Source organism: Monodon monoceros, unplaced genomic scaffold, assembly GCF_005190385.1.
Source record: "Monodon monoceros isolate NGI ecotype Baffin Bay Population unplaced genomic scaffold, NGI_Narwhal_1 Super_Scaffold_1, whole genome shotgun sequence".
NCBI classification, from domain to species: domain Eukaryota; kingdom Metazoa; phylum Chordata; class Mammalia; order Artiodactyla; family Monodontidae; genus Monodon; species Monodon monoceros.
Genome location: NW_021703765.1, coordinates 52,726,305 through 52,738,584, shown reverse-complemented (window position 1 = coordinate 52,738,584; position 12,280 = coordinate 52,726,305). Strand labels below are relative to the sequence as shown.

General features: G+C 39.3%; 1 protein-coding gene across 1 annotated transcript in view; it reads left to right on the top strand.

The window, feature by feature from the left end:
- The window catches only part of MYOM1 (myomesin 1), a 143,520-nt gene that overhangs the window by 121,172 nt on the left and 10,068 nt on the right, over positions 1-12,280 (top strand). The window contains exons 26-33 of the mRNA XM_029226169.1: positions 1,626-1,762; positions 3,905-4,049; positions 4,809-4,868; positions 5,167-5,234; positions 8,813-8,926; positions 9,601-9,688; positions 10,674-10,712; positions 10,794-10,899. Coding sequence (XP_029082002.1) covers positions 1,626-1,762; positions 3,905-4,049; positions 4,809-4,868; positions 5,167-5,234; positions 8,813-8,926; positions 9,601-9,688; positions 10,674-10,712; positions 10,794-10,899 — 757 coding nt within the window. The remainder of the gene's footprint in view (positions 1-1,625; positions 1,763-3,904; positions 4,050-4,808; positions 4,869-5,166; positions 5,235-8,812; positions 8,927-9,600; positions 9,689-10,673; positions 10,713-10,793; positions 10,900-12,280) is intronic.

Genomic DNA, 12,280 nt, shown 5'->3' with positions numbered 1-12,280 from the left:
TATTCACAGTGGCTCAGTGTATTCTGGTACCATATTCACTCTTGGTGGCCTTGTGAGGCAGATAATATCCATGTTAGCAGGTGAGGAGCACAAGGTTTTAGGGGTAGATAACTGTCCTTGATCAAGGTGTGGCCCTTCTCTGTTCACAGGGGACACCCTCAGTAGGTGATGTCTGAGCCTCCTTTCAGCTCTGCATGGAATGACTCTATAACTGAGTTTCACAATGAATATGGAATAGTGCAAAGGAAAGGCATTCCTTGAAGTTTGAAAAGGGTAGTTTTAGGATAAATACAAAAAACATTAATGTACATTTCATACAACTTTATACCAAGCTTATAATTAAAGCTTATAATTTAAAATGTAGCATAGCTAAAATTTTGAGATATATTTAAGAATAGTTGAGAGGAAGCAAAGGGTGATTTCCCCTAACAGAAGTGAAGGACTACAGAACTTTGAGAAACAACCATCTTGTTCCACAAAGGATGCCTAGGAGCCACCTCTGATACAGATCTGTTGGCTTGGAGGAGCCTTTGTGGAGAACATTTTCAAGTTACAAGAAATTTAGAAACAGACTTTGAGAGATGTCAGCCAACTTTTAAAAAATTTCACTCATGTTCAAATGGCTTAAGCGATACAGGTGTAAATCAGAGATATCACACGGTTCCTTACTTTCTATGTGAAGCAAGCCATGCTATATTTTAATATAGCTTCTTGATAATGACTTGCTTATTTGCATTTGAAAAATTTTGCTTGATCTAAGAACTTAAATGAACAGGTATACCATTGGGATGGATAGGGTTTAAATGACAAGCTGGTTCATCTTATATATGTAGTCAAAATTAATTCTTTCTTAAGATTCTTTTTTTTGCGGTACGTGGGCCTCTCACTGTTGTGGCCTCTCCCGTTGTGGAGCACAGGCTCCGGACGCGCAGGCTCAGTGGCCACGGCTCACGGGCCCAGCCGCTTCGCGGTATGTGGGATCTTCCCGGACCGGGGCACAAACCCGTGTCCCCTGCATCGGCAGGCGGACTCTCAACCACTGCGCCACCAGGGAAGCCCTTAAGATTCATTTTTAAAAACCTCCAAAGTGAGTTAAACTGTTGAAAAAAAATCAAATTGAACTCTTTTTCAAAATATTTTGAAGTAATTAAATCTTAGAATATTGGAGCAGGAAAATATCCTGGTCAATTAGGACCTTCAGTTCAATTCCATCCATTTACTATGAGTCAAGTGAGGCCCAGAGATGCAAAGTGAACTGCCTCACATCACAGTTTGTTAGTAGCTGACCTTGAACTACTGGGGCCAGCTCAAGACTCTTTTCATCATACTTTGTTATTGTCCCTAAATAAAGCTAACCAAAGCCACAGTAGAGAGTCACAGAGGTTAGCTGAAGGACCCTGGGAGGTCAGTTCATCTTCCTCACTTTTATAGTTAAGACATCTATGACAGTCAGGATTAGGACACAGTTCTACTGTCCCTCAAAATCAAACTTTCCCTACAATGCTCTCACTGAAAGAAGCAAGGTGCTACATCATCACTTCCATTGTTTTTCCTTTGTTGGAAAAATCTGTATCAGTACAAATGGTTGCCAATATAACTACTACTCTTATTTTTATTTTTCATAGCTGTCCCAGTTAAATCAGAGTTGGCAGTTGAAATTTTGGAGAAAGGCCAGGTCCGGTTTTGGATGCAGGCTGAGAAGCTCTCTGGCAACGCCAAAGTCAACTACATATTTAACGACAAGGAAATTTTTGAAGGGCCGGTAGGTTTTACACTTTTTAGATTTCTAAACATATCATTGTAGAATGTGCTGGGAAACCCCTATTAGAATGCAGATAAGTTGTTAAGAAAACCACTGGACGTGGGGTGAGGGGGTTTAAATCATTTCACATGTGAAAAGTGTGGAAGAAAATGTAGATTGATTATATCATATTATCCAAAACTAGGATACTTTTGAGAATGAAAGAAGATGCTAGTAATAATTTTTCCAGGATAACAGTCATCAACCAAAACTGTCTCAGGCAAATCAGGAAGTTGGTCACCTATGAAAAAAACTGAAGGCAGAGGGGCCAGAACCCTTGCCTGAACACAGATACTCACATCAGAGACTCCAGTGGCATCTTGGTTCTTCATATGGAAGAATTGTTCTAATGGCTCAGAAAAAAATGTAAAAAAAATCTCATTGCTTTTCTGATTAAAAATACAATTCATCCTTATTGTAAAAAACTTTAAAGACTCAGAAGAGACAAACCACAAATTCTTACAACTTTTTGATATACATATTAATATATACTTTTGGTCTTTTTCTATACTTCTATGTGTGTATGTCAATTTGTGTATTATTTACATAGGTGATTATGTATATCATATTTACTATTTCTTTGCTTTTAATGTAAACATAGTTTCTATGGATAGAGTTACAACATCTGCACTTTATCTGTCCTCCCCAGACATCAGTAGAGCCAGCATCAGGCTTGTGCCTGGTGGTACTGAAGAACTTGGGTTTAGGGGCCCTGTCTCATACCTGTCTTCTCATGGGTGTAAATGGGAGACTAAAAAGATGGGGGAGAGGTGTGGTTTGTGGCCATGATTAACAACCTGTTCCCCTTTCATCAAAATGTGTTTTTAAAAAATATTTGAGGGTTCATTAGTTAGAGGGAGAATGAGTAACATGAATAGCAGAAGAATACGCAGCATATTACTTCTCAACTCATGTAGTAACTGTGTGAGAGCAGGAACAAGTCACACATGGGTCCACTGTGGCCCATCTCCCTGTTTTCAAAATGTTCTCATCCACTGCGGTGATCACCATCTGGCCGGTGGAGAGGAAGGAAGAGCCTTGTTGGCATCACTGCCACCACAGCCATTGAGGGAACACTCGTGCCCACGTGTGTAGAGGCACTCCCCTTCACGTGTTCACACACGCATGTGGCGCATGCACACACACACACAAACACACGCGCACACACACAGAACTTGAAGAGCGGTTTATTGTCATTGCAATTGGTTCTAATCATACTATTTCACTGGGTGGAAATTACCGTCTTAGGTCAGGTTCCCTAGGAGAGTCTGAAATAGAGTTTCTCCTTCAAGTGGTTTATGGGGGTTACTCTCAGGGGTAGGAGTGAGGGACACAAGCCAAGGTATGGGGCAAGCTAATCCAAAACGGAGTCTCTGTTGAAGACTGGCTCCCTGCAGGGGAAACTCCAGGGCATGAATTACACCACAGAGTTGATCCCAGACCTGAGCCTTCATTCTGTGACATTTTATAGGAAAACTTCATTAGTTCAGATCTGTTATGGAACTTGAGCTTGGAAGCCCAAGGACTAAGACTTATCTTTACATTGAAAACCAAGTTGCTTAAGGAAGACGATAAAATAAGCACAGGCTAGCAGGGCAATTTCTGTTCATTAAGAGCAAATGGGCTTCCAGTGCTTTAGAAGCATTTTTATCCGTGTATTAATTCAGCAGATGTTTGTCAATGGCGGCTATACTCCATGCTTGTGCTACGTGCCCGGCGTATAGCAATGATTGAGACAGACACTGCTCTCACGTTGCTTATAGTTGTTGCATTATTCTGTTAATTGAAAATAATGTGATCTGGAAAGAAAAATGAGAATCTAAAAACAACTTTTCGATAACATTTTGTGATTTGGGGTAACAAAAGTTTATGTTTAAAAAACTAAACGTCAGACTTTTAGTAATCAGTTCTGGTCAACATCATATATTCCACATAATATTTTCCTTTTTCTGTGTACAAGATTTTGAAACTTTGCTCACTTAAAATAATGTTAACAAGAAACTATTAAATTATGATACTTTGGAGTTTGTGTGTTGATTTTATATGGCTTATTGTCATCCTATCTATCTCACTTATTTCTCTCTTTTACTTGTCACATTGAAGAAATATAAGATGCATATTGACCGAAACACTGGTATAATTGAGATGTTTATGGAAAAGCTGCAGGATGAGGATGAGGGCACATATACTTTCCAGGTTCAAGATGGAAGAGCAACTGGCCATTCTACTCTTGTTCTCATTGGAGATGGTAAGTGTTCTGTGAAACGTTATCTGGAAGATTTTGCTACTCCCTTCAGTGCAAATACGCCATCGCACGAAAGTGACCATGTGGGAGGAAGTAAAAATTATTTCTTGATTAGATTCCAATGTTCAAAGTGCAATTTGCAGTTAATACTTTCCATAGTATTTCATTTCATAGAATTGAAAGTTGATTTAAAAGGACACCAAAGTTATCACTGGCCCACAGGCAATACTGCACTTAAATTATCTCATATATAAACAAGTATTTATTACTAAAATTCTCCAGTGAAGGATATTGCAATACAACCAAGACAGTATTATGTCTCAGAAACAAACTACGATACTATCTTATAATGTGTACCTACTTTAAATTACTTAAATGAAGAAGATAAACATGCAAGAGTAGAGGATGCCAAATCTGATGGATGATTATCCGTTAGAACTAGGTTGTATGACAGCTGTCATAAGCCAGTGTGGAAATCACCAAGATTTAAAATGTGGTATTTAATAAAGCAATGGAAAGGCTGGCCAGGTCTCCACATTTGCAATCGCCAAAGCTGTTTCACTATTTCCTGACTTCATGAGCTTGAACAAGTTTCTTAACCTTTCTAAGCCTTTTTCTTCATCTATGAATACTGAAAACAAATAGGGTGGTCATGGTGTATGAGTGTTATAACAACGAATATAAATCACTTAACACAGTGACTGGCATGTACATTTATACCACTCAACTCAATTTCATATTTCCTCATTTTTCAATTTTCAGTTTATAAGAAGCTCCAGAAAGAAGCTGAATTCCGGCGTCAAGAATGTATCAGGAAACAAGGTAAACATAGGCAGTGAATAAAGAGAAAAGCTTCAATTTCTTGAACAAAATATTCCAAGATTATTTCCATAACAAATTAAGTGAATATTATTGCTTATGTTAATAATGCCCTGGTTAATAAAAATAATTGAAAAATATTTATTATTAAATATGTATCCATTTAAAACATTTAAAAACTAAATCTTGAATTTTTAAAATTTCCCTTTAGATGTAAATCACCTTAGAATTTAAGAATGAGCTTGGATTTTTGCATTCATGATTAATATTGCTGATTGCTGATATTATTAAAATTTTATAGGTCCACATTTCGCTGAGTATTTGAGCTGGGAAGTGACTGGTGAATGTAATGTACTATTGAAATGCAAGGTAAGAAGTAGATAAATTTCTAATAATTTGATACAAGGGAAATAAAGATAAAATAGAATGTGAGAAGAAAAGGAAGATCAACTTTTTATCTCCTCCATTTGCACCAAAATGATAAGTGACGTGCCTTTACTGTTGAATGTTACTGTTGGTTGGTAAGAAATATTTAAAATAAAACAACATAAAAATATGGGAAGTTAAGATGATAGTTTTTATTCATTACTCATGCCCTATTTAATAAGAATAGACTCTCCTTTTTTTTTATTAAGACCACTTTTTTTTTTAAACATCTTTATTGGGGTATAATTGCTTTACAATGGTGTGTTAGTTTCTGCCCCATAACAAAGTGAATCAGTTATACATATACATATGTTCCCATATGTCTTCCCTCTTGCGTCTCCCTCCCTCCCACCCTCCCTATCCCACCCCTCCAGGCTGCCACAAAGCACCGAGCCAATATCCCTGTGCCATGCGGCTGCTGCCCACTAGCTATCTACTTTACTACGTTTGTTAGTGTGTATATGTCCATGACTCTCTCTCGCCCTGTCACAGCTCACCCTTCCCCCTCCCCGTATCCTCAAGTCCGTTCTCCAGTAGGTCTGCGTCTTTATTCCTGTAAGACCACTTTTTTTAGAGCAGTTTTATGTTCACAGCAAATTTGAAGGGAAGGTGCAGAGATTTCCCATACACCCCTGTCCCTATATACACATAGCCTCGCTCATTATCAACATTCCCACCAAAGTGGTACATTTGTTACAACTGATGAGCCTATATGGACACATCATTACCCAAAATCCATAGCTTACATTAGGGTGCACTCTTGGAGTTGTACATTCCATGAGTTTGGACAAGTGTGTAAAAACATGTACCCGTCCTTATAGTATCATACAGAGCATTTTCACTGCCCTGAAAAGCCTCTGTGCTCTGCTTGCTCGTCCCTCACTAACCACACCCACCAACTCTTTTTCAGTTATTAATCTCAGAAGAATCTCTCATCATCTTCGTTGCATTCTAAGTGGTAGATCTATTCCAGAATCATTCCAGCCACACTGTGTTTCTGTGGAAGTTTGGCAATTTTTTAAATCTAAATTGTGTGACTTGCACAACAGTACCTTCGAGTCTTGGGCAGCTCTGCTGCTGCTTCTGAAACCCCTGTGCTCCCTTGAGGGGAGAGGTTTGGTAAAGAGTTTGCAGCTCACAACCAATTATCTTATTAGGCCTTTGAAACATTTAGGAAAAAAAAGTTCCACATCACATTCTAAATTATCATGTACCTGAGTGTATGGTGTGCAGCTCCGTGAGTCATCAAACGTTTTTGGATAAGAACTGCTGGATGAGGTTGGAGTGTGAAGGCTGTGATGGTGGACAGTGACCCCAAAGCAGATGCACAGATTTGGCGTTTCGCACGTAGTTGTCATTATAAAAGCCAGAACGCAAATACTCCAGTCTCTGCTAGATCTGACAAAGTCAAAGAAACAGCGGTCTACCAGAAATGTATAGGAAAAACCAGTGCTGGATTTTAGCCTCTTAGGAAGTGGCAGAGCTTCTTGAAAAACACTTTCTCAGGCAGCAGCTAAAACCCGCAGCACCTCTCTCTCCTCCTGACTGTCCACAGCTGCGTGCCCCTACTTACTTTTTCCTCACACTGCCCTCCCCAGAAACCATCCCTTCCTCAGGGGCCCCCACGTCCGTGCGTCCTTCTTTCTGTGCTTCCTATTGCACTAGGCTTCTGGGAGGTGAGCTCTGCAGCCCTATTCTGAAGGTTTTCTTCAAGACACAATCAGCCCCTTACCCAGATCCTGACCAACCACAGGAGCCTAGAAGTAGGTTCTGAATATTCATTCGTTATGTATTCATGACTTCGAATGGCCTTCTTCTTTCAGCTTCTCTGACACGATCCTTTTTCAAGGCCCAACTCAGTCATCTCCTCTGTAAGGCCTCCCCCTTCTCAGTCTGGGTAAAATGAACCTTCCTCTGTCCTCCCACAGTTCTTTGTTTCATTATTATAGCAATTTATGTACATTTAGCAATTTACATATTGCATTAGAGTTAATGGAGTATGTGCAGCCAAACATTCAGACTCTGAGACTACCGTGGGCCCCACTTGGAGCTAGTCTACTCAAAAGAATATGGACAAGAACCCCAGCTTGCCTACAAGGCCATGCTGGGTACTCCTGTCCTGCAGGAGCCCACATCAGGAATCACTCCCTTCACCACCCACAGGTGACAGCTCAGGTGCAAGGAGACAAGCTCCACTTTGGGCAGGTGCAGGAAATGCCATGGCTTTAAAAAATCCCTCGTGCACCAAAGGGCCAATACCTCTTGTAACAACGCCCCAAGCAGAGCTTCCAGGGTCCTCGCAGGGACCATGTCCGAATAACAAGAGTATATTCAGGGAAGCCCAAAGCCACGGAGTCCATTTCTAGTCCCGCCCAGTCCAGTGGTAGCTTTCCCATCTGCGGGGCATGTTTATCATAAGCAATGTTGCCTAGTAACACAGTTACAACCCAGGAACCAGTTTACAGGATTATAAAGAACGTTTGTGTGTCCTGGTTTCACTGCAGTTACCAGTGTTGGTTCTTATGTTGATGTATTAGCTGAGATTTTTTTTTTTCTTTTTTGAAACTTACATTTCCTTGTCTTTAATGAGATCAAACATTTTCTTCATCTGTTTGTTCTGTAATTATATTTCCTCTTTGGGAAATCATACATACATTTGTCCAATTATGTAGTGGGGTCTTTGAGATTGTTTTCTTGATTTGTATGAAGTCTTTACTTTTTCATATAATTTTAATTACACAAGAAATACATGAATATACTCTTCTTCATAGAAAGTTCAAGCATCGTAGATAAAGCTTAAAATCCCTTTAATCGTATGAAGTCATTTTGCCCATTTGAAATTTATGATATGATGTGTGGATATTGGATCTAAATGAGTTTCCTAAAAATTGCTAAGCAATTAATTTATTAAACCATATTTGACGGATGCTAACTGAACTCACTGTGTTAATCATTTCACAATATATGCATATATCAAATCATTATGTTGTATACCCTAAACATACAATATTATATCAATTATATCTCAATAAAACTGGAAAAATTTTTAATCAAATAATTTTAAACACATTTCCTTTCCACATTTATTTACAAAGCTTCATTTACCTTTTAAAAAATATTTAGCCATAGATTGAGGCTTACTCATTCTGATACTTTGATAAAGTCATTTGTTTTTGTGACACAGACTATATTTTAATCTGATGGGATTTATCTTCCTTTGGTTTTCAAATTTTTATTTTTACTTAATTCTGTATGTTAGTATGCATGTTTCTATGTTTTCTTGTCCACCAGGTGATTTTAAAGACAAATTTCTTTCTGCTGGAAATAAAGATGCTATTGATTTCGGTTTATTCTTTTGTATCCATTTTATTTTAAACTCTTTATCAGTTAAAATAGCTTTCAATTGATTCCTCTAGAAATCTATGCTTTTTCTTATATCCAATGCTACATTGAGAATTATTTAGTTTCATAAGAGTAGCATTCCCTTATTGCGAGAAGTATAACTACAGTTTTTCTTCTAGGTGGCAAATATTAAGAAGGAGACTCATATTGTGTGGTATAAAGATGAAAGGGAGATATCAGTGGATGAAAAGCATGACTTTAAGGATGGTATATGTACCCTCCTTATAACAGAGGTAGGTGACTATAAATATAAACTGTAATGTATTAGTTCTGTACCCTACATTCTTCTAAAATACAGAGACTAGATTATGTGTTCCTTAGCCCCGGGCAAAGATCCCTGCCCTGATGTCACCCCAAAAGCAAGCTGTAAGGACACAAAGGCTTCTCTCACCTTGTGATATGCAAGGATTTGTCAGATAACCAAACAATGTTGGCTGGACACCACAATTCTTGCCTCTCTGAGCTAGTTTTTTTCATAGATGGGTGAGTGGCAGGACAGTTAAGTGGATCCTTCTTTGTTTGCTCTTAAGCCTCATGATAACTTGTTCCCTAAAGGTACAGAGACGATCATAGTATGCACTTAAGTATAGATTTTTATCTACTTTTTGTCTAAAAGAGCATGCCTTTCAAATACATGTGCTCATTAGTTTTTAATATGAAGGCAGAGTAAAAGATAAGGACTTTAAGCCTCAAATCAGTTGTAGCCTTAGAGGGTGAAAACTCAGGACTGCTGGCTGGTCAGGTTATGATGGATAGTTCACGTGTGAACTGTTCATTGCTCTCATGGCTAGATGCTTGTTCAGTGTGTTTTGATGGCAGTTCTATAAATCTCAGGGCCTGAAAGATGCAAACACCGTATTCTGAGGCTACAATAAGTTATAATGTGGTATATCTATTCCCCCCTTAGTTTTCAAAGAAAGATGCTGGGATTTATGAAGTTATCCTGAAAGACGACAGAGGAAAAGATAAGAGCAGATTGAAGCTTGTGGATGAAGGTCAGTCCACCCACTGCTGGGGTCCATTCTGTGTGTTCTGTATACAGGTGACCAGAATTCTGAGTGAGGCTGAGCTGAATGATTGAAGCCATGTTGATCTTTTGCCCACAGATTTTGTTTTAATTGCCCTTCCAGCTGAGCGAACTACTGTTTTATTAAAAAATACTTCACTTTTAGTCTTCCTTGAAATCAGAAGTATAGTTTTGATCCTCAGACAGTTTATAGTCCACAATCCACGAGAGGTCTGTTTTCAATATAAATCATCATTTTTATTTCAACCCTATGAAAAATGTTCCAGGATCAAAAACTACCATGAAAGCATGTCTCAAAAGAGTCCACTCTCTAAAAGGTGGCAAGAAAGATTATATATGAAACTCGAAGCCTCTCAGTTAATAGCAGAGCAAGAAAGCAACTTCCATTTTCCAGAGACTACTGAGGACAATTATATCATGATAACGAAAACCTACATGGGGTGCCCACATTTCCAGTTTTGTTCCTGAACAAGATCTTTAACAACGTTGCTAACGAACAGCAGAAGTATGCCTTTGATTTCCCTTCCTACTCCTTGTGGAGGCAGGACTAAATGTGTTTATTGGCTGAGAAATACCAGGGGACCTAGATGGTTATTCATCATGAATTGATGACACAGATAAGAACACTTCCTCTAATGTAAATGAAGCCTTCCTGGGACTTAGGAAGATGAGAATCCTAAAACCAAGAAGCTTCCTGGAAATCTCATTGTGGCTCTTTCTCTAGAATGTAAACATGGTGACAGTTACAAAGAATTCAAGGGAGCAAAAATATCAAAATAAGAGCAGGAATCTTTTGAAACTTGATAAAAATTAAGTTCTTTGTTACCAATTGGTCAATAAATTCACCTTGTGACTGGATGTTTTTGAGAGCAAGTGTGACTAACAGTTTGAGATTTGACTTGACATTGAGAATTTCTATGCTTGAAACTTTGTTTGTGAATCTCTATCCACAGCCTTTAAAGAACTGATGGCTGAAGTATGTAAAACAGTAGGTAAGTTCTCACAGGGCAATGCCTCATTCTTCTCCAGGATGGGCTTACAGGTGTTTGAAATAATGTGTTTTCTTCTTGCAGCTTTGTCTGCAACAGACCTGAAGATCCAGAGCACAGTTGAGGGCATCCGGCTGTACTCTTTTGTTACTTACTACGTGGATGATCTGAAAGTTAACTGGTCCCACAAGTAAGTAAATAACAACGTAAATGCTGTGTAGAAATTCTTTCTCCACTCAGGGGAAGGACTGGGAAAAACAACAACCCTCTGTTCCTCTCAGGTAAGGCGTCTTCTTACTTCTCGGGTCTGATGTTGATGAGTGTAGGACAGAAGCACCAGCCCATCCCTTTAGTGTGAGGTTAGCACTCTCCCTCAGCACGTACATGGTGAGGCCAGCGATGGCTTAAAGCCTCTGTCTTTGTGATCTGGGACGTATCATAACTTGTAGACGCCTCAGTTAACGTGACCTCTGCCTCCGTACAGTCATGCTTTGCCAGATTCTTATTCCATCTTTCTACACACTCCTAAGCCACACTGTGCTCTGGAACAAAACTGAGGCAGCATTGCACCAGATTTCCTGTTGTATGAATTAATGGCCGATGACCCAACAAGCCTGATCTAGAGCAGTGCCCGAGTTTATCATCGTTGTTGTTCATAGCAGTTGACAGAGTAGGTATTAGCATGTTTCCTTGGAAGGTTTTGGAGATCTCAAGATGACTTTGGGAATGTGTATTTGAACTGGATGGAGCCTGAAGATCTGTTCTAATCCCAGGCTTCCTTCGCGCAGTTATAGAGGGATTTCACTCAAGTTTTCCTTGGGGATTCCAAGAGCTGAAATAGGTTTCTTAGTCAAACCAGGTCTCCCACTTATACCATCACCAGGGTCCTTGATCTCTGTGCTTCCTTGAAATTTCCTGAGCTGAAAGAGGACAGCAGTCTGCCAAAGAAACGTGTACCTTTAGTCCACTCTTGGGATGCAGTAGATGCCAATCCCCGAAGTCCTTACGAGCCTCACTGAGGAGAAGGTCGCCGTGGCATCCCTGGGAGGACACGGACAACAATGTTTATTTAGATCTTCCCTTCAGTGGACATTTACAATACGCTGGGCACTGCTCCAAGCCCTTTAGATGTGTGAATTCATTTAATATTCAAACTCTACGAAGTAGGTTCTTCTCACTTTAGCGACTAGGAAGCTCAGACTCAGGGAGGTGACTTGCCTGAGGTCACACAGCTATGTGACAGGTGGAGGGCTGAGCCCAGGCAGCCTGGCTCCAGAGCCCCCGCCCCATCACGGCAGTACCCCAGGTTCAAGTTGCATTAAAAATCTAGACTGAACATTTAAGCAGAGCTGGGTCCCACAAAACAGTCATTTGTGTTTTCTCTAAAATGACTTCACTGTTTTAGAATAGTATTTTATTACGTTTATTATCATTACTAATAATTCCCTGAGTCCTTTAAAAAAAAATGAGAACAAGTGAAATTCCACTTTGAATGCTTGGAGTTTCATTCCTTTGTTCTATTTCTTTCAGAATACATTTTAGGAAAGTAATTATAAGTTAAAATAGATCAA